This window comes from Panthera pardus, unplaced genomic scaffold (genome assembly GCF_024362965.1).
Source record: "Panthera pardus isolate Hobbes unplaced genomic scaffold, ASM2436296v1 HiC_scaffold_6, whole genome shotgun sequence".
Taxonomy (NCBI): Eukaryota; Metazoa; Chordata; class Mammalia; order Carnivora; family Felidae; genus Panthera; species Panthera pardus.
Window position 1 is genome coordinate 20897454 of NW_026526991.1, and position 21366 is coordinate 20918819.

General features: G+C 33.8%; 1 protein-coding gene across 2 annotated transcripts in view; it reads right to left on the reverse strand.

Moving 5' to 3' along the window:
* Nucleotides 1–515: 515 nt before the first annotated feature.
* The window catches only part of GAS2L3 (growth arrest specific 2 like 3), a 40289-nt gene continuing 19438 nt past the window's right edge, over nucleotides 516–21366 (reverse strand). For both annotated transcript variants that reach the window (XM_019446563.2, XM_019446564.2), the window contains exons 3-9: nucleotides 20407–20575; nucleotides 18929–19044; nucleotides 16928–17069; nucleotides 12054–12117; nucleotides 10984–11122; nucleotides 6455–6562; nucleotides 516–4545 (exon numbers count right to left, since the gene is read on the reverse strand). In XM_019446563.2, coding sequence (XP_019302108.1) covers nucleotides 3232–4545; nucleotides 6455–6562; nucleotides 10984–11122; nucleotides 12054–12117; nucleotides 16928–17069; nucleotides 18929–19044; nucleotides 20407–20575 — 2052 coding nt within the window. In that variant the 3' untranslated portion in view covers nucleotides 516–3231. The remainder of the gene's footprint in view (nucleotides 4546–6454; nucleotides 6563–10983; nucleotides 11123–12053; nucleotides 12118–16927; nucleotides 17070–18928; nucleotides 19045–20406; nucleotides 20576–21366) is intronic.

Genomic DNA, 21366 nt, shown 5'->3' on the forward strand with positions numbered 1-21366 from the left:
TACATATTGAACACATATTGAACTACTTTTTATAATTGCTCTGATCATGAATATACAAAAACATGAGTATTTCAAGGCTATTCTCACTGTGTCTGAGTGTGTAATTAAAACAGAATTCCAGGAACTGGAAATTCCTCCTATCAGTAGCCTTCCATTAACACAATACTTGTGTAATCTACAGAACTGTGCTTTAATAAACAATAAATTATTTCTATTATCTCAGTTATCATTAAATATGAGTTTAGCCTTTACTGAGTCAAACTTCTAGGAGATACAGCAACTTAGGGAACAAAAATACTGCTATTTAACAGCAGAATCTTATAATCTCATGGGAGTACTGAAATGAATTTCATATGTGTAAAAAGGACAGTTTAAGTAGCAATAAAATCAAAACTATTCTCAAATTATGAGTGCTTAATATATGTGATTATGAGTGCTTAATATATGTGATTTCTCACATGAACCAAGTGATCAGAATGTATTCACAACACACAAAAAAGCAAATGGAGAACTCGTTTACGTTTAAATTTTAATACTTGAGAAAATATAAGTTAAAATCTGATACAAACACTGCTGCATAAGAAAATGTGCACAAATTTGGATTCAAATGGAGTCATATGTGAACCTGGATGTACAAATGTATAATAACCACTTATCATTGAGGGCTTTAAGACTAATAGATTTTAAAATCAGGTAGAGATAAATAGATTACAGAAGGAAGAGCAATTTTTTCTCAAAAAATTTCCCTTATCCATTAAGAATTGTAAACTCAATATGGAAAGGAAAGTTAGAGGTCACTTAATTTATCAAGGTATTTTGAAGACATAAATCTTAAACAACTGCTGTAAGCCCAAACAATCTAAAAATGATCAGCATTTCATTTTCCTTTGAAGATCAGTTTGATGTATCAGTCATGTTAACAAATTATAGCAAAGAAAAATAAAAACTCATTCCATCCTTTTTTGAAAATACATGCTATTTCTTCTGCCAGGTGCTTTAACAATTTAAGCTTAATACTCATTTTATTAAATATGAAATATGAAAAATCTTTTAAAACCTTGTATTATGAGTAAGAAGAAATGAAAACTTTCCACCTTCGATATTGTATTTTAAAAACTGTGAAAATGATTAGAAACACCAGTTTTTTAAAAGCATTTCAAAATATATTTGAAGAAAGTATCTTTCAGCTGTTGCTTATTTTAAAAAATCTTTATGTTGGAAGGGTAAGCTATATATAAATAAAAATTCATTCAAGATGAACATGACTGGAAAAATTCCCTACTGATGACGAACAGGGCCATTTGTAAATTAACTTCCAATTTAACAACAACAACAAAATTCTTGGAATTTGTGCCAGATGCCTGTGGGATGCTTTTATTCCTGATTACTCTCAACACAAAAGTTACTGTTTACATACTGTAAAATTTACTTGGATTCATAGGTTGGTTGTAATATCATATTTTTTTTAAGTTCTAGAAGTTACTGATAGAGAAGAATTCTTTGACCTTATGAGGAAATAAACTCCTTCTTGAAGGTAAAATTCTTCCTCGTTGACAGATACATTAAATATTTCCGATCACTAAAAATGTAAAGCTTCCAGCACTTCTTGAACTTGATTTCACTTTCCAAAGACGTAAATATTCCCTCTCAAGGCCCAGAGCAACAGAACGAAACCAAATATTTGGTGACTGTCTCTTGTAAGAAGAGAAACATCAATTATTCCAAAAATGAGCCGGCATATATCTCTGATTTTAACTATATTCCTCAGACAAAAGGTCACTTCATTTTATACAAAGTTTTCTTGCTTTATAATCTGTAGAATGTTAGTAGTCAACTTAAGATGCTTATCTTATAATTGCACCTTTGTATAAACCATTATTTTTCTTTAGACAACACATTCTAGCTTAAAATAGGGAAATACAAACCACAATTTTGAAAACAATAACCTATGATAACTGATAACACTATAAAGTTCATAAGCACACCCCCCAAACTTCTGAAAGTACATTAATACTTTTTTTAAATAGTCACAATCCCTTGAAAAATTATTTACATTTATCTTAGATCAATGGAACCTATGCGGTCATTACATGATGTGGATATGTTCCTTGGAGAATCTGCTTACAGAACCCAAAATGCCGCACATGTACTGTCCACTTGCCATTGAAAAACTGAAAGCAGCATGACATTATTAAAAAAAAAAAATAATGTAATTGAAAGGATCTACTTAAAATTGGCATTGTGCTATCTAAAGAAAAATAACAATCACATGAGAGAATTTTTATATAGCACCACCATAAGATTCTTTAATAACACCTTAATTTTAAGGCTGTTAAAACATAATTCTGATGTTAAAACATTATGTTAAAGTAAAAATTCATATCTGCACTCATAGGAAACTATAATAAAAATATTTTTAATATGCTAAAAGTTACTAAATCAGTTTCCCCTTTCACATTGCACAACACCCATCTAAAAGAGGTGTACATTTTATAATGTCTTGTTTTTTTACCAAATTTCAGTTTATATTTCAATATTTTGTGTTTTTTTACCAAAAATATTACAAATTTTTTACCAAAAATATAATAAAATATTACCAATATTAAAATAAGCCAGTCAAAAATCAAAAACCTGATTTGGAAAGCTTGAAAAATTTTAAGTAATAGGATTCTACCAACCCTAGAATAACGTCCAGCTAATCAACAGCAGCAGCCACTAGTACTTAGTATTGTTCAATCAGGCAATCCTGATCAAACAATTAAATTAGGTGCCTTTTGTAAGAAAAATGCCAAACCGTTGCTAATTTTAAGATGCAATAATTAATATTTAGAGCACCACTGTTGCCATTAGCCAGTATGTAACCTCCATATTTAATACACATTAAAAAATATAGCAACTATAATTATAACTCTAGTAGTGTTATTTAACTCTACATTTCCCTTAAAGGGCAGACATTAACAAAGATGCTATGAATTGAAAATCATATAAATGTCTATTATTAATAAGAACCTTATAGCAATTTTACAACTGTCCGCCTCAAAAGGGTACCTTCTGGTGAATTCAGAAATGTGAATTCTGATCCACCTTCCACCTCCATCCCCAACCTCCAACCCCCATCTTACTGTGCCTAATGTCTGAACCTACTTGGACAAACAGGAGAAATTTTTAAGATGTGATGCTAATACATTCACTCTTTGACTTTCCTGTTTTCTTAAAATGACACATTTGTGTTTACTTTCTAGGTTTCTTACTTCCAGTCATAACAAAATAATGGTCATCATCTTCCTTTTTCTTTGCAGTATGTTTTTTATCACCGCCAACTGCTTCCTTGCCAGATGAGGGTGGTTTCCTGGTTGAGGCTGGGGCTTTGGCACTTTTTGGAAGCCCTTTAGCTAAATACTGGCTCTTAGTGGCAGTCTGTGCTGACTTTGGTACAGTCTGTGTCTTGACTGAGGACTGGGGAAGACTCACAATGGACAGCGGGGTACGGCCAGGGGACTTCGAGGAGCTGGGTCCTATCTTCTGGGATGTACTTTTATTTTGAGGCTGCTTTTTGGCAACTGAAACCATATTCTTATCTTTCGATTCCTGTGCAGCTTTTGCAGGCACAACTGAGGATACCGAGAGTGGCTGCTTTAAATTCAAGGCTGACTTAAGTTTCTGTGTTGGCATTGCTCTTGCTTGTGGGGCTCCATCAGATGGCTGACACCGTGTTCCCAGACCTGCAGTTGTAGTTTTGGAACTAGATTTTGTAACTTTTGTAGGGGAATGGAATGAAGGGGAAGGTTTAGGCCTTACATGGATATTTGCTTTAGGGAGCTTTGGACCCTTTGATGATGAATCTGAATGTGCAGCCGAGTGAGATACTGCATTATCCCTGGAAGATACATGAGTGTGTTTCAAATGCTTTGGTTCAGTTTTTCCAGAAGATTTATTTGGCAAAAGTGCAGACTCAGGCACATCTCTGGGTTTCTGGGCCATAGTAAGCTTGACCTTAGGAGTACTGGGTGATGAGATGCATTTAGGTGCAGTTCTGGATGAAGCTGGTGAAGAAGTACTTTTACCTACTGGATTTAAAGAAGGAAGTGAAGACGATGCATTGTTTGAAGGCACTGGTGGTTTCTTTACTATGCCTTTTGAAGATTTGAGCTTAAGATGAGAAGACACTGCTGGAGTATTTGGCAATTTAGGACGGACTGACACAGAGCCCAGATTCCCTCCTTTTGGGGAAGATGCTGGCAGCAGCTCAGCCGGTGGACATGTCTGCTTTTCTTTGCTCCTTGGAATACCAACTGGTGTGCCAGGTTTTGATTTTTGTTTCTGAAACATGCTAACTGCTGACAAAGGATTCATTTCAGGAAGCTGAGGTGTTCTGGCAGATGAATCAGGTATACTTTCATTAGCAACTCCTTTTTGAAATGCTAGAATTTTTTGTTCTAGTGTAGCAAACTGCAATATGCGACAGGGATCATATTTAAGCAAAAATCCTTGAAGAGTATCCCAGCCTCCACCAACACGGACCATGACGTGTTTTCCATGAAGCATCTTTCCCCCAAAAGAAAGTAAAAAGTAAAGCTGTAAAACTGAAACGTTCAGTTACAATTCATTAGCAGTCACAATTTGTGACATCTGTGATCTATGAAATTCAGAGTACTTGCCAACAGCTTCACTATAAATTGACAGCCTATTCCTTACAATATTAAAATAATCAATTTAATTCATACTGAATCATGCAACAATATACGTCTTCTAATTTGTAAGAAAAATATTTGCACATAACTCGCATCCAAAAATCCAAATTACAAATATACACAAGTGTAAGGGCAATATTATTCAATAAAGAATGAAATATTGAAGGAAGAAAAGAGAGAAGAAAGATGGAGGGACAGGAAGAGAAGTGAGGACTTACAGAAAGTATGCATCACAAAAAAGAAAAAATAATTATGGGAGAAAGATAAAAATGACTAAAACTTGTACTTTAATTGTTTTAATGTTTATTTATTTTTGAGAGAGAGAGAGAAGGAGAGAGGGAGGGAGAGAGGGAGAGAGAGAGAGAGAGAGAGAGAATGAGCAGGGGAGGGACAGAGAGAGAGGGAGACACAGAATCCAAAGCAGGCTCCAGGCTCTGAGCTGTCAGCACAGAGCCCAACACAGGGATTGAACTCACAAACCGTGAGATCATGACCTGAGCCAAAGTTGGATGCTTAACCAAATGAGCCACCCAGGTGCCCCATGTAGTTTACAATTTAAATAAATTACTTTCATATACATTTTAGCAATTTAATATTGCAAAAACTTTGATATAATTTATCATTTATAAATATATTTATATTATATTATATTATATTACATAATATATTATATTATATATTACATCATTTATAAATATATTTATCATTTCTTCTTTGTATACAAGAAAATTTTGTATTTTCTGAGAGATTGAGGAAATAGTCTCAAATCACACAGCCTGGCCTGGCCTCAAACATACCAGGCTGCCCAACCCAAATGGTGTTTTTGTGCGGACAAGATGCATCCTGGGTCTGCCAGCACAGCCCCAGCTGATTTTCAGGCCCCTATCCATTCAGCAGGCAAATATTCTCAATTATTTGAGATTGCCCTGCAAATTTTAACTTAAATCCCATGCTCTGTGCACCATCACTGTATCAGACTGCCTTAAAAAAAATAAAGCTAATTAAAAAGTAGAAAATGCTTGGATGTGTTTCTATGTGAGTTGGGTGGGTTGTGAGTAATGATAACATATGAAATAACAGAAAATATGGATGGTGAAATTATCTTTTAAAAACTTTTATATTCTATTCCTAAATTGGGAATAAAAGAGGTCTAGTATCAGAAGTAGACAGAATGCTCAACAGGTGAAACTTCTCTTTACCAATAAAGGGGATGGCCAACCACCTGTAGGTTGCAGATGGGGCGAAGGAAGGGAATGAAGATGCATATCAGGATGGTGGTATATGCACTGATGCTGTGTCAGTGCAAAAAGGTTTTACACTTAAGACCCAATCTATACAGTATTATAAGCTTCAGTGTTTCTACTTCCTTTTCTTATGACTGATATTGAAACTTACTAGATGTATTGTTTTGCTTTTTTCTTCTCATGATGGAAAATTATGCCTTTTTAGAAAATATCAAAAATGGAATACATTACCTGAAGTATACAAATATTTCCCCCCCAAAATTATATTCAATGTCTGAGTAGTCTTAGCTATCCTGTAGTTAGGAGTTTGTTGTGTTCAAGGTATCTACCCAAACTCATTATACGCTCATGAAAGCAAGAATTCCATATTTTTCCTGTAGAGTAAAATTCTTCCATTAATAACACGCTCTATTCCAATTTTTTAAAAATTAAAAGAGAAGCAAAAGGAACTTGGTAAAGCAATAAATCCAATTTCAAAACAAGATCTGTATGTAAATAGAATGTAAATGGTGGACTTACTCTTATAAAGAGTATCTTATCCCCAAGTCGGTACCGTCCTTCAGATAAGTACTCAATAGAAAATCGGTGGGAACAACTACAAGGAGGGTCTTCAGCAATATGTTTAACCTAAGATTAAAAATAAACAAAATTTAGTGCTTGTGACAAAAAATATTTTATTTAAGATTAAAATGCAAGGTTATTTGATAAGAAAATCAAACTCAAAGATAAGAATTTAAAGACAGTTGAGCCATTTATCTCTCCTTTACCTGTTGACATATATTGGGATATGTTTTGTTTTTTTTTTTAAGTAGCCTCTATACCCAACCTGAGGCTTGAACTCATGATACCAAGATCAAGAGTCACATGGTCTACCAACTGAGCCAGCCAGGCACCCTGACAACTGTTGAGATTAGACATTAACTAATCTAATAAAAGCTGGCAGTGACAGTCTTTTTTTTTTCTTTTTTTTTTTAAAGTAGACTCCACACCCAACGTGGGGCTCGAACTTAGGACCCTGAAATCAAGAGTCACATATTCTACTGACTGAGCCACCCCCAGCTGCCCCAGTGATGAAGTCCTGAGTCTCTCTCTCCTCCTCCCACCCTACCTCTTTCCCTCCCCCTCACTCTCTCTCTGCCCAAGTGCAATCAGGATCCTAGTGCTTTCACTGACCACTGGAGAAGTTCTAAAAGTGTGTACAACAGTGAAGTCAATTCAAAACACATTACAACACATTAGGAAATACATGAATTCATTTTTAAGCTTGAATTGTTTTATGCCCTTGATTAATATATCTTTGTCAAATCAAAGACAGGCCACTCAGATAAAGCTTGAGTAGGAATTCTCCCTTGTTCCTTAACACCATGCTAACAGTGGAGGGAAATATCTAGATTCTTCCAAAGTTACTGTTTGAAATAAGTAGAGGCATATTTATATCTATTCACCCAAACAGGGTGAAATTCTAAAGAATTCAATTCAAGAGGCAATTTTTCTAAAAGTGCTCACTGTGTTTCAATAGTCTGCTAAGGAGATGAGAGTTGGAGAGAAATCCCTACCTCTATCCCTCAAGGAGCTTACAGATTTTTACCTGCAGTAAACATCTAAAAAATTACAAAAACTGGAATATAAAAAGAAATTCAGGAATTTTATATTTAAAATGTGGACATTATAATAAATTGATTAAAAATTAAAATATTTGTTAAGATATGTTTGATTGAAAAAAAGTTGCATATCAGCCACCATGGAAAATACTTTGTTTTCCTAAAATTACATTTTTGAAAAAGCAAGGCCATGAATATTTTTCTCAATTACTTGTCACACACAGCATATCTAAACAAACTCATTTAATTGAACTTAGGCATGACGTTAAACCAAAATCTCTTCAGATATGCCCAATTTAGCTGAGCACTAATAGAAATGTATGATTGTCTTCATTATCCACCCAACGTGAATAGCCACAGGTGGATTCACCAGGGCCTGATCAGAAGGGTCCAGAATTTATCTCCCTACATAATTCATTTAACAAAATAATATGATCATAAATAGAACTTATTTTCATAAGCCATTCAATTGAGTTTATCTTGTTCATAGCCTGGTATATGTGCACATGTGCACACACATAGTGCATGCATAAGATGGCTAAAAATAAAGTAAGTATGGGTAAAGAATTTACCATTATTAGAACCATTTACACATTAGTTAACCAAAGTAATCTAAAAGGAGGTATTTTTTTAGTCACTACTTTCTATCCATAAAGGTTTCATAGGCATACAGAATTATAGTTGAATACAGCACTCTAAATAATGAATCAGATGATAATTGTTCCTTATTTTAAACCTGACCCCAAGATTTCTATAGACCCCATATGTATAGGTGGACACTGAATGTATTCACGCAGCACATATATATTTGGAGAAATGTGTTCCTTTTTAGTTTTCACAAGAATGTGAACATGAAAAGTCACTACTTTCTTGAAAATATCCAAATACCACTTACATTCAGCAGTAAAGATTAGCGTTGATCCACAATCTAAATAAAGGGGTAAGCTTAAAAGAAATGAGCTATGGGTAAGAAGTGTTCTCTTCTGATTTCATCTATTGCATAATTAACATTAAAACACTAAAGGACGGGGCGCCTGGGTGGCTCCATCGGTTAATGTCCAACTTCGGCTCAGGTCATGCTCTCACGGTTTATGAGTTTGAGCCCCGTGTTGGGCTCTGTGCTAAGAGCTCAGAGCCTGGAGCCTGCTTCAGATTCTATGTCTCCCCCTTCTCTGCCTCTCCCCGGCTCGTGCTCTCTCTCTGTCTCTCAATAATAAACAAACATTAAAAAAAATTTTTTTAAGTAAAATAAAAAAAAAAAATAAAACACTAAAGGAAACAGCTAATGAAATTAAAATAATTTAAAAAGGTACTACTCTACTATCGATTATGTACTTTTCACAAATATTTTTCTTATTGCTATATAGTCTTCCGAAGGATCACATACAATGATTATTCTGTTAAGATAATGATTCTAATTCACCTACCCATTGACCTATTTGAGAATATTTATATTGCTTCCAATTTCTCACCATTATAAATAAACACAATAAATACTTTCATGCATTCTACTTTTTTATTCCCCTTCAATTACAACAAAAAGGAAAGAAAAACACTTTTGTGGTTCTTGATATCCATTTGTCAACTTGTTTTTCAAAAGTTTACATCATTTTCCATCACAAGTAGCAATCCCTAAGTATAGTTTTACCAGAATTTACCAGCACCAGATTTCATAATTTAAAAAAATTTTACTAATGAGGCAAATTGTGTGTCTTAATTCCTTGATTATCAGCAAGTTTCAACACTGTATTTTTCTCTTGTGTGAACAACAATCTTTGCCCATTTACCTTCTGGAAATGTTTTTCTTATCAAACTGTGCATGATCTTTATATAATAGGGAAATTAACACAATGTACTTCCTATTTAGTAAAAAAATATTTTGGGGCACCTGGGTGGCTCAGTTGGTTAAGCATCCAATTCTTGGTTTCGGCTCAGGTCATGATCTCACAATTTGTGAGATCAAGCCCTGCATTTGGCTCAGTGCTAACAGCACCAGAGCCTGCTTGGGATTCTGTCTGTCTGTCTCTCTTTCTCATTCTCTCTCTCAAAATAAATAAACATTTTTTAAAACTTTACCAATGTTTTCTTCTTTATCATTATTTTAAATTATATGAAATTGAAAATGTTTTACTTTTTACCTACTACATTATCACTGTGTAACATACTGACATTGGCAGTCATCAGATAAATCAATAATATCATGTAGGTAAACATATTTTGGCCTGGTAAAGAGTATTCAGGTTGACATTTTCTTAATCTGTCTTGCAAGGATATCCAAATGTCTTACTATAGACTTTTATTACATTAAACAAAACAATCAAAGCAACACTTTCTAAATGTTTATTAGTAATGACTTATTCATTATTTCTTTTTTAAAAAAATTTTTTAATGTTTATGTATTTTTGAGAGAGACAGAGTGTGAACGGGGGTGGGGCAGAGAGAGGCGGAGACACAGAATCCAAAGCAGGCTCCAGGCTCTGAGCTGCCAGCACAGACCCAGATATGGGGCTCAAACTCACAAACTGTGAGATCATGACCTGAGCTGAAGTCAGATGCTTAACCGACTGAGCCACCCAGGCGCCCCTTATTCGTTATTTCTTAAATAATTGTGTACATTAAGCACTTTCATAAATACTACAGTCTGAAAAAGACCTTAATTCTAAGCAACAGTGGAAGCAGAAAGAAATGTTTGCTACTCAGCTCACCTCCATCATTTACTAGACTACAGTCATTGCAGAAGACCCAGCCTGAGCAACTGCAACTCTAACTTCTACATGATGACGAACAGGTCAAGTTAAAAGGCTTTCCAGTTGAGACCCCTTATCTAAAAGTCTGCATATATTCTGTCTGGGCAACATTCACAAAAACCCCATCAATTTGCTCCCACAGCTATTCCTCCTATATTCTTCAAGTATCAGTGTACCATTTACATAGAAACCTTGGAAATCACCCTAGATTTTCTCCCTCATCAGAATTAGGATTCCTTCAATTCTACCTCTAAATACGTCCTATAATTGTTCATTCTGCTTCACCTTCACTACTGCTGCTTGAGTTTAGGTTCTCATCATCTCACACCTGGATTATTACAATAAAACCAATATAATCTCTACATGACCATGAGAGTAATCCTCATAATTTGCAAATCATATTATAATAGTAACATGTTTTAAACAAGAATTAATACATTCTTTGGCCTACAGTACCCTTCACGGTGGATTCCAGCCTATTTGCCTCTCCACTTCTCAACTACACATCCATCCCTTATCTTAAACAAGAAACAACAAATTACCTTTAACAGATAGTGCCCTAAACTCACCAGGGACTGGAAATTAGTACTGGTGTATGTTCTGAATAAGAAACATTTTCTTTTAAATGGAACATCACCTGTGGCAAACTATGAGACTTTGACATATCATAGTTGAGAGAGAAAATAGAGTGATTACTTACAGCTTCATGAAGTTCTTCATGCTGACAGCATGATTTCGGAATGCTAATGGAATCTTCAGGCCCAGAAGTATTAAGTAAGGTCTCTTCCAGTTCAATTTCTTTCTCAAGTTTTACTAATACTGGCGGCTCAATCCCGTATCTGGAAACCAATTAGGAGATCTCATTATTCAAGAAAAGTCTGACCCAAACATTTCCCTGCATATCATGACAGGTGATGTTTTATTTTTAAAGTGAAGTCCTTATGATTCTCTTCTACCAGTTGTTTCACTGGAACATCTGGAAATGCTTTTTAATGTCTCATGGACTGCCAAAAATTTAAGATATAATCACATCATACTATATATTTGTACTACTGGATGCTCCCAAATTTCAACTGGGATCCCAAAAGTCAGTGACCTTTAAAGTCAGCTCAAGAGTTAGGGTGACTGGGTGGTTCAGTCGGTTAAAGTCAGCTTGAGAATAAAGACGGGGCTGAGCCAGGTATGGAGGACACCAAGCCTCCACCTTCTTATCAGACCCTCTTTGTGTCCAGAGGATTTGTCTTGCCTTGAAGTGCTAAGAGTTTTACATGCTCTTACCCTATTCTTAGTCTAAAAACTTTAAGTAACTACTTTTACAGTTTAATATTAAATGAAGGCAAAGTATATGGGTGAGCAGATGTTGACACATGACACAGCTCACACAAATAGAACAAAGTTAATATAAAAAAAAAAGGAAGAAGAAGAATAAATAAGAGATTAAGTTATTTCAATCAAAAATTCTTTTCTTTTAGGGATGCCTGGTGGTTCAGTCAGTTAAGCATCCAACTCTTGATTTGGGCTCGGGTCATGATCTCACAGCTCAGGAGTTCGAGCCCCACATTGGGCTATGTGCTGACAGCATGGAGCCTTCTTGGGATTCTCTCTTTCCTTCGCTCTCTGCTCTTTCCCCACTCTTTCTCTCTCTTTTAAGATAAATAAACATTTTTTTAAAGTATTTTCTTTTATTTATAGAAATAGTGTTCTATCTAAAATAAAGTAGTTTTTAAAAAGTTTATAACATTGAAGTTCTGAAATAATGTGAATGCATACCTTGACACAATTCGACCAATTTCTAGAAGACAAAGATACACCTGTCTTGGGTCTTTGTGCAAAACTGTGAGAAAACAAGACCACATATTTTAAAGGGCAAAATTAAATAGGGAAATGTATTTCTGGCATGGAAGAAGTAAAAGAAAAGAATAATGAAGACACTAGGTTTACTTGTATGGAGACTTAGAAAAGACATTTTTATTTTCTCTACATATTATCATCTTCCATAAATTTAAAAAAAACTGGCTAACAAGAAGAAAATGAAAACTTACCATGTACCCAAACTTGTAGCATTTTAGGTCTAAACACCTAAGATCTTAGTAACATTAAATTATTATATTTCAGATCTCTCAATAAGAGATATTAAAAGATATATCACTTCAATTTTATTCTAAACTCTCTTTAGCTTAGGACTATGTGTTAATGACCTTCTCAAACTTTTTCAAAAACAGAAAAGAAGGAGCACTTCCTAACTCATTCTATGAGGTCAATATTACCCTGATACCAAAGTCAGACAAATATATCACAGGAAAACTAAAGACCAGTATCTTTTACGAATATAGATACAAAAATCTTCAATGCAACCCTGAAAAACTAAATCCTGGAGCAAGTGGGATTTATCCCAAGAATGCAAAGTTGGTTGAACATATGAAAATCAACCAATATAATGCACCATATTAATAAAATAAAAGAAACACACAATTATCTCAGTAGACACAGAAAAAGAATTTGACAAAATCCAATACCCTTTACTTGAGAAGAATTAGAAGAAGGAGGAGGAGGAGAAGAAAAGACTCAACAAACTAGGAATAGAAGGAAACTTTATAAATCTGAAAATGTACATCTTTGAAAAATCCATAGTTAACATCATTCTTAATGGTAAAAGACTGAGAATCTTCCTCCTAAGAATAGGGAAAAGATGAGGATGTCCACACTCTCCTCTTCTATTTGGAATTGTACTGGAGGTTCTAGGCAGGGCATGTAGGCAAGAAAAACAAATAAAAGACATCCATATGGGAAAGGAAGAAGAAAAACTATCTCTATTCACAGATGACATTGTCCTTTGCATCTAAAATCCCTAAGGAATTTATTAAAAAAAAAAAAGGCAAACAAGCAGGTTCAGCAAAGTTGCAGGATACAAGATGAGTATACAAAAATCATTTCACTTTATATACTAGAAATAAACAATCTGAAAATGTAATTTAAAAATAATTCAGTTTGCAATGCTTCAAGAAGAATAAAGTACTTAGGAATAAACTTAATCAAAGAATTGTATGACTTGTTTACTGAAAAGTACAAAATATTGTTGAAAGAAGATACAAATAAATGGAAAGACATCCTGTGTCCATGGATTGGAAGACATAATATTGTTAAGATGACAATACTCTCCAAAACTGACCTACAGATTCAATGCAATCCCTATCAAAATTCCAATAGCCTTTTTTAAAGAAATGGATAAGCTGATAAAATTCATATAGAATTGTAAGACAGAATAGCCAAAATAAAAACAAAGTTGGAAGACTCACATTTCCCAATTTCAAAACTTACTACAAAGCTACAGTTAAGCAAGACAATGTGTTACTGGCATAAGGATAGACATATAGACCAGTGGAATGGAACTGAGTGTCCAGAAATAAATCCAGACATTTATGTTCAATTGATTTTCAAAAACAGTGGCAAGACAACACAATAAGGAAAAGAACAGTTTTTTCAACAAATGGTGCTAGCACAACTGGATGTCTACATGCAAATGAACGAATTTAGACCCTTACTTCACAACATATACAAAAGATAACTCAAAATGGATCAAAGACCTAAAGATAAAGGCTAAAACTATAAAACTCTTAGAAGGAATAAGAGGTAAAAATCTGTGTGGCCCTGGATTAGGCCATAGTATTTTAAATATGACACCAAAAGCACAAGTAATCAAAGAAAAGATAAACTGAACTTAAAATAAAAACTTTCATGAATCAAAGGACACTATCAAGACAGTGAAAGGCAACCCAAAGACTGGGTGAAAATATTTGCAAATCATGTATTTGATAAGGGCCTATTATTCAGAATAAATAAAGAACTCTTACAAGGCAACCAAAAAAGATAAAAGACCCCCCCAAAAAATGAGCAAAAGATTTGAATAAAGATTTCTCCAAAGAAGACAAATAAAAGGTCAATAAGCCATGAAAAGATGGCCAATATCATTGGTCATTAAGGAAATGCGAATCAGAACCATAATAAGCCACCGCTTCACATCTCCACTAGGATAGTCATAAAAAACAACTAAATAACAAGATATGAAGGTGTGTTTCACCAGTGGGAATGTAAAATGGTGCAGTCACTGTGAAAAGTTTGGTAGTTCCTCAAAAAGATAAACATAGAATTACTACGTGATTCAACAATTCCACTTTTGGTATATCCCTGAGAGAATTAAAAACATACATTCACTCAAAAACTTGCATACAAATGTACATAGCAGCATTATTCATAATGACCAAAAAGAAAAAACAATCAAAATGTCTATCAGATGATAATGTATTTTAAACAATGCAGTATATCCACACATAGAATATCATTCAGCCACAAAAAGGAATGAAGTACTGTTGAATGCTACAACATAAATGAAACATGTTAAATGAAAAAAAGCCAGACACAAAAAGCCACATATGTTATGGTTCTATTTATACAAAATCTCCACAATATGCAAATCGATAGAGAAAGAAAGTAGATTAGTGGTTGCCAGAAGATGAAGGTAGGCAGTAATTGGGACTACTTGTTAATAGCTTTGAGTTTTCTTTTGTGAATGATGGAAATGTTCTGGAATTAATTAGTGGTGAGTGTTGCATCACACAGTGAATGTACTAAAAACCAGTTAAGTGTACATTTTGAAATGAAGAACTTTATGTTACATGAAGTACCTATCAATTTTTTTAAATGCTATCAACAAAACCTATTATGCTTAAAATGGTTAAGATGCTAAGTTTTGTTCTGTATACTTTAGCACATTAGAAAATTTTGTTTGATTTTTTTTAAAGGAACCCAAATGTTAACCTAATGGTTCAAAGATACTTAATGAAAAACAAAGTCAGAGAAACAAAAACCTTGACCATTAGAACTCAACTAAATGCACCAATACGGTAGTTGTGGATCATCTACCTTTCTTTTCTTGTCCTTAGAGTTAAAAACTCTAGGAAACTTCTGAACCCTAACAGAATAATGGTATATGTGATGAATAATATGCATACTGACTTCCCCAATGGAAATGGCAATTGTTCTTTGATTTATGAATATTATCTATTATATAACCCAAGCACAAAGTATACTCTTCCAAAGCAATAGCAAGGCCTTATTTTAATTTAAAATTCATACCAAAAGGAATGTGTCCTGCAATTTTTATTAAACTTGTTTCTCTAAACACTTAAAAGTACCTTAAAATAGCATGTTTGCTTTTTTAATTGTTTTCCCTAGCAAAATGTAAAAAATTAAGAGTCTTATCTCTGAAACTTTTAGAAAGTAAAAACATTAGGTCATCAGTTCAATGCCTAGAAATGAATTAATGTTACTGGCAGTGCTTTATTTAGTCTTATACTGACCTTCAGGACAGTCAGAAGATGCCATCTACTTAGAATGAGAAACATACAATTTTATATCCTTTCAGAAACAAAAATTAGAAAGTAGAGACTTCAAAGCATGTCCTCTTCCCCTTGATCTCTACAAGCTGTATAGGACATTAAATCAACCTCATTGTCAATAACAATCAGCACACCTGGATTAAAGCAGGGTGAAAATGAGGGTAAAATAGTAACTCATTACATTTTTTTTTAATTGTACAGTGGATAGGAATATCCAGAGACATATCAAATGGGTAGCAGTGGGAGCAGCCTACTCTATGTGCAGGCAACAAGGGTGTGCTCAGTGAGAGAATTTATTTTGTTCTTTTTTTAGTTTATTTTCTCAGTTTATGTTTGATATGAAACTATGAACAGATGGTTACCTAATAGCCTGAGTCTTTGCTTAAGGTAGTGGAACTAGTTACTCCTTTTTTTTTAAGTTCAGAGAATTTTAAAACAATAATAAAACCGTCTAAAAATTGGTTTGTTTTTTATTATCACCATGAACCAGCAATTCTAAACAATGTCAGCGATAAAATACTTGTCTCTACCAGGGCACATTACTACTCCCATGACCCTCGCCAACCCGTGGTACACTACTGTTCCTATCAAAACATTATCAATTCTATATGTGTATGTATATACATATAAAAATGCTTTGAGGAAATATATACATATAGTAATCTAAAACTTAGGTATCTAAGATACCTAACACTTTAGTCCACACAAATGCTTCTACTAACTTAAAGTACATGAGACAATATGTCAGTAATTCTTCAGTAGAACATGACTTTTTAAAATGAATTGTCAAAAACATGAATCCACTTAGATAATCAATTTGTCAGCTACTGTGTATAAGGTAAATCTAAATACCACCATGAGCATAAACTATTTGGCCTTCTGTTATTTCTATAATTATTCAGTTAAAAAGAAATTACTAATAATTTAGACTTTGTAGAATAATTCTCAATGAAAAGATTCATTAGTAAAGGATTAGTCCAGAACCTTCCCTTGAACAACTCATTTAGGAAGTAAAATATTTCTACAGCATTCTAAATATATGAGATCTTTAACTATAAATGAAAAGCCTAATATATATGGTTTAGAATCTGACTCTCCAACTGTTTTACATATATTTAAAGTATAAATTTTTCTAAGAAAATGAGATATGGAATTTGAGTCCTTATTTGGGGAAAAAAAAAAATTAGATGTGAGGCATACAAAAGTACCCTAATAAACATTAAACTCAATGATAACAACAACACTTACCTAAACCTTCAGATTCAAAGAGGTAAGTCTCATCAACCCCAATGTGCCTACACCAGTGAAGGAAGTTTGCAGTATTGTCTCTAGCAAAGAATGAACCTGAGACAGCATCTTTCTTACAGGGCACTTTTCTCATTGGAAAATTCTGGAAAAGGTGAAAGAATAATTTCAAAAATGCAGATCAAAAGTATTTTTATTAGATATCCATTATGATATTACTAAGTAAATGTTTGATGTATTGAATGTCACTTAAAAGTACACATTAGGAAGAAAAGATATTTTCAAAAATTATTTTATTTTACTTTAAATATATTTCAGAAGATGATTCCTAGAAAATCAATCTAGTCAAAACTAGCAGCAGGATTAAGCATCTCTAACCTCTTTCTTCTTAAAATGACACAGCAGTCTTAATTAAAATAAAAAAATGACAGTCTAATAATTCCAAAGCACATCTAAATGTCTCTCCATATGCAGGTAAATACAAACACAAAATTATTGCTATGTTAAAGGTTAATGTTATGTTAACTCAGTTTTGCTCATTTCCTTATCTGCAGAGTCATAAATATGGTTCTGAGTTTCTTGGAGAGACTGTCAAATAAGGAAGTAGTAACCCATTCTTAATTCAGGTTCTTTGAAAACTGATGGTCTAAGTTTTATAGAATCCTAATTCTTTGACTATCTGGACCAAGAATAGTTAGATAATCTTGCTAAGGCGGAGTGGTTTTAGTTCTGTTTTAAATTTTTACTTGAAAAAGCAATTTATGCATAAGATTTTTTAAAATGCAATAGGCACCATAGGGTATAAGTCTTTCTCCCACTTCTATCACTCAGTTCCTCTCTTTACCTAGAGCTAACCACTATTACCAGTTCCTTATATACCCTTCCTGTTGCTGTATTTTCCAGAATTAAAACTGTCTTGTGAGTTTTTGTAATTGTCAACTGAAATCTTCTCACTCACATGTTAACAAGCATCGCTACGCACAGAGTATACATATCTGCACCGACAGAATGCTACATAAACATGCTAGGCTGCAATATGATTTGTGTATGTGCACATACACACTTAACAGTAGGCTGTAGGCATCTTTTGGGGTGAAAAATAACAGATTAAAATAGTCATTTCTAATGAATGGATAATACATTCCACTCTGTTTAGGTACCATAATTAATTTTTAATAATTTCTTTATTGATAAGCATTTAAGCTGCTCTTAACTTTTTTGCACACTCATTTGTGTGAATTTGTGGTTATTTTCCTAGAATAAATTCCTGGGAGAATTACGTTATGTATCAAAAGATGTGCTTTATTTTCAGTGTGCTGTCTATCACCCACTGTCTCCCAGCAAGATGATACCAATTTATATTTCTACCAACACTGTGTGAGGGTCCAGACCCCACATTCACAGACCTCAGATCTCATCAGTGACCAATGTCTGATGAAAAGAAGAAACCTCATCTACTTCAAATCATGAATTTAGGGTCAATGGAAGAAAAATGTCTAAAAAAATTATTATTCATTCAACCAAATTATAGAATTTACCATCAAGACGATATATATATGGAGAATATGATGATGATGATGATAATGCTGATGATGGTAATAGTAATGGTAATAATAATAATAATAATAATGGCCCCAAACTGTGTGCCACGGACCAACACAAGCTTTTTTCTCATTTAACTCTCACAAGTGAGAATACTGTTCTCAGGAACAGCTAACTAGTTACTGGATATTAACTTACACTAAATGCTAAGCTAAATACCATCCATACGTTACCTCATTTAATTTCACCAAATCTTCACAAATAAATCTAACAAGGTAAATGTCAATACCTCCATTTTGCAAGTGAGAATATTTTTTTCAGATGCTCAAAAAGATTAGGTAAATTAACGTCTTGTAGATACTTGGGTGGAAGTTCACAACCTTTCAGACATGATAAGAAATGTACATAAACAAACTAATATGTACACAGGTATAAAGTCACTACTGTCAAACATGTTCTTACCCCAGGATCTTCAGAGTTGCATGTTTTCACCATGTTTTGAAGAACATCAATCAGTTGGCATAGTAGTACTCCATTATCAAGTTCTTCCAATAATCGTTCTGCCTTAACTTCAATACCTAAAAACATATTTTAAAGTTAAGATCTACTAGAAACAGTAAATTCAAACAATATGGTTAAAATTTAATTAAATGTAATTAGATTATAGCTGAAACACAAAACAAATTTAGATCAGACCAAATATTCACTCTTAGAAATTACCGTTAAAATAGGTAAACTACATGAAAGACAACTGAAACAAAAATATCTGTGATATAGAAGGAAAAATAAAATGACCATTTATTTCATTTTTTAAAAACTAGAGTGTTTTATTTTTCAATATTAACTGTTAATGTTAAGTTTTGATTCACTGCACGTTACTGCTTACACAAGAAAAATATTCTCTTTATATAAGATAGACATTGTTACAATTTTAAAATTATAGGTAATAACATAACAACCACCCAGGGAATACCATCTTTTCACCTCTCAAACCTTTCTTTAGAACCATTATTATTACTTAATAAACTTTAAAAAAAAATTACCAAATCATCAGGCTGATAAAAACTGTGCAGTTTTTTTTAATTATCTTGAGAAGGCCATAGATAAGCTTTATATATTCCTTTTCACAAAAACTTTGGAGTGCTACATGAAATTTTGCATTTAAAAAGAGAGCTTTAGGGGGCATGTGGGTGGCTCAGTCGGTTAAGCATCAGACTCTTGATTTCAGCTCAGGTCATGATCTCAGGGTTCATGGGATGGAGTCCTATGTCAGGCTCTAAGCTGACTACACAGAGCCTGCTTAGGATTCTCTTTCTCTGTTTCTCTCTCTCTCTGCCCCTCCCCACTCATGCTTGTTCTCTTTATCTCTCTCTCTCAAAACAAATAAACATTTAAAAAGAGAGAGAGAGAGCTTTTTTTCTGGAGAGAAAGTTCAGAGCACTCCTCAATTCTAATTGAGTAAAGAAATATGATGCCAGATATTCTCTAACCTGACACTTCCTCCTAGGGTTTACATGCCTCTACTCCTCAATGCCTCAGAAATAGCAATCATTTTAACTACAGTATATATTCTACTCAGAATTTCATTCCTTATATAAGATTAAGGTGGGGGAGGTCAGTAATATAGACCCCAATATCAGACCTATATACCTTAAAAAAAGATTTTAACATTAACAACTGAAATGTTAATTATTCAAAGATCACTACTGACCCCTTCTGTTAAGCCTCAAACTTCCTTACTATCCAAGTCCTAAGGTTCAGGGTGAATTGGAATATTTCCCCAACTAGAATGTAAGCTTGTTGAGAACAAGAATATCATATATTTCCTTCACTAAATTATCCCCAGGCTCTGGAACAATCACTCCCCATCAAAGAGTAAGATTCTCAATAAATATTTATTAAATAAAAAATACAATTTTGAGTATCTTTTCAGGCCTTACCTAACAAACCAGATAGCCATATTGACAGATCTTCTTGCATGGGCAACAGGGTGGCTTCATGCCTCACAGCTATCCACTCATCATACTGACAAACATCAGCCAAACCTGGCCCATGTCTGGGGGTCAGAGGACTCCGCGGACTTAGAGGCAGGTCTTCTCCAAACCACACCTAGAGAAAAACACCAACTTTTTTAAAAGTCAGCATAACTCACATCTATATTTAAATGATGAATTATAGACCATATATTATATACACATATACTAAACTGCAGCAATTCACAGAAATTTATAAACTAGAAGCAAACTATTAATCTAGACACTCGAGATATTTTCAGTATTCAATACTGTGGTAAATATAAGTAAATCCCTAATCAATGAATTGATATCAACCAACAGGATAAAGTCCAACAAATACCATTTTCCTTCACCTGCTAGCTAAGTTTAATAAGTTACTTGATCAGGGGTGTCTGGGTGGCTCAGTTAAGTGTCCCACTGGTTCAGGTCATGATCTCGCGGTGTTTCCTTCTCTTTCTGTTCCTCCCCTGCTCATGCTCTGTCTCTCTCTCTCAAAAATAAACAAACATTTAAAAAAATAAGTTACCTGATAAGACCTCAGCTTCTCAGCTCTAAAATGGGTTAAGATACATCTTTGTAGTGTCTAGCATTGGGCCTAGCAGTATTTGTTATACAATGGATAAATGAATGAATAAATGCATAAATGACATTTTATAAACTTCTGGTCATTATATAAGCATTATCTAAAAAAAAATCTAAATAATCTGATTTTTGCATGGCCCACAATCTAAGAATGGTTTTTACATTTTTTTTCTAAGTTTATTTTTGAGAGAGAGAGAGCAAGCTGGGGAAGGGCAAAGAGAGAGGGAGAGAAAGAGAATCCCAAGCAGGCTCCATACTTGAATTCCAAGTCAGCATAGAGTCCGATGCAGGGCTTGAACTCAC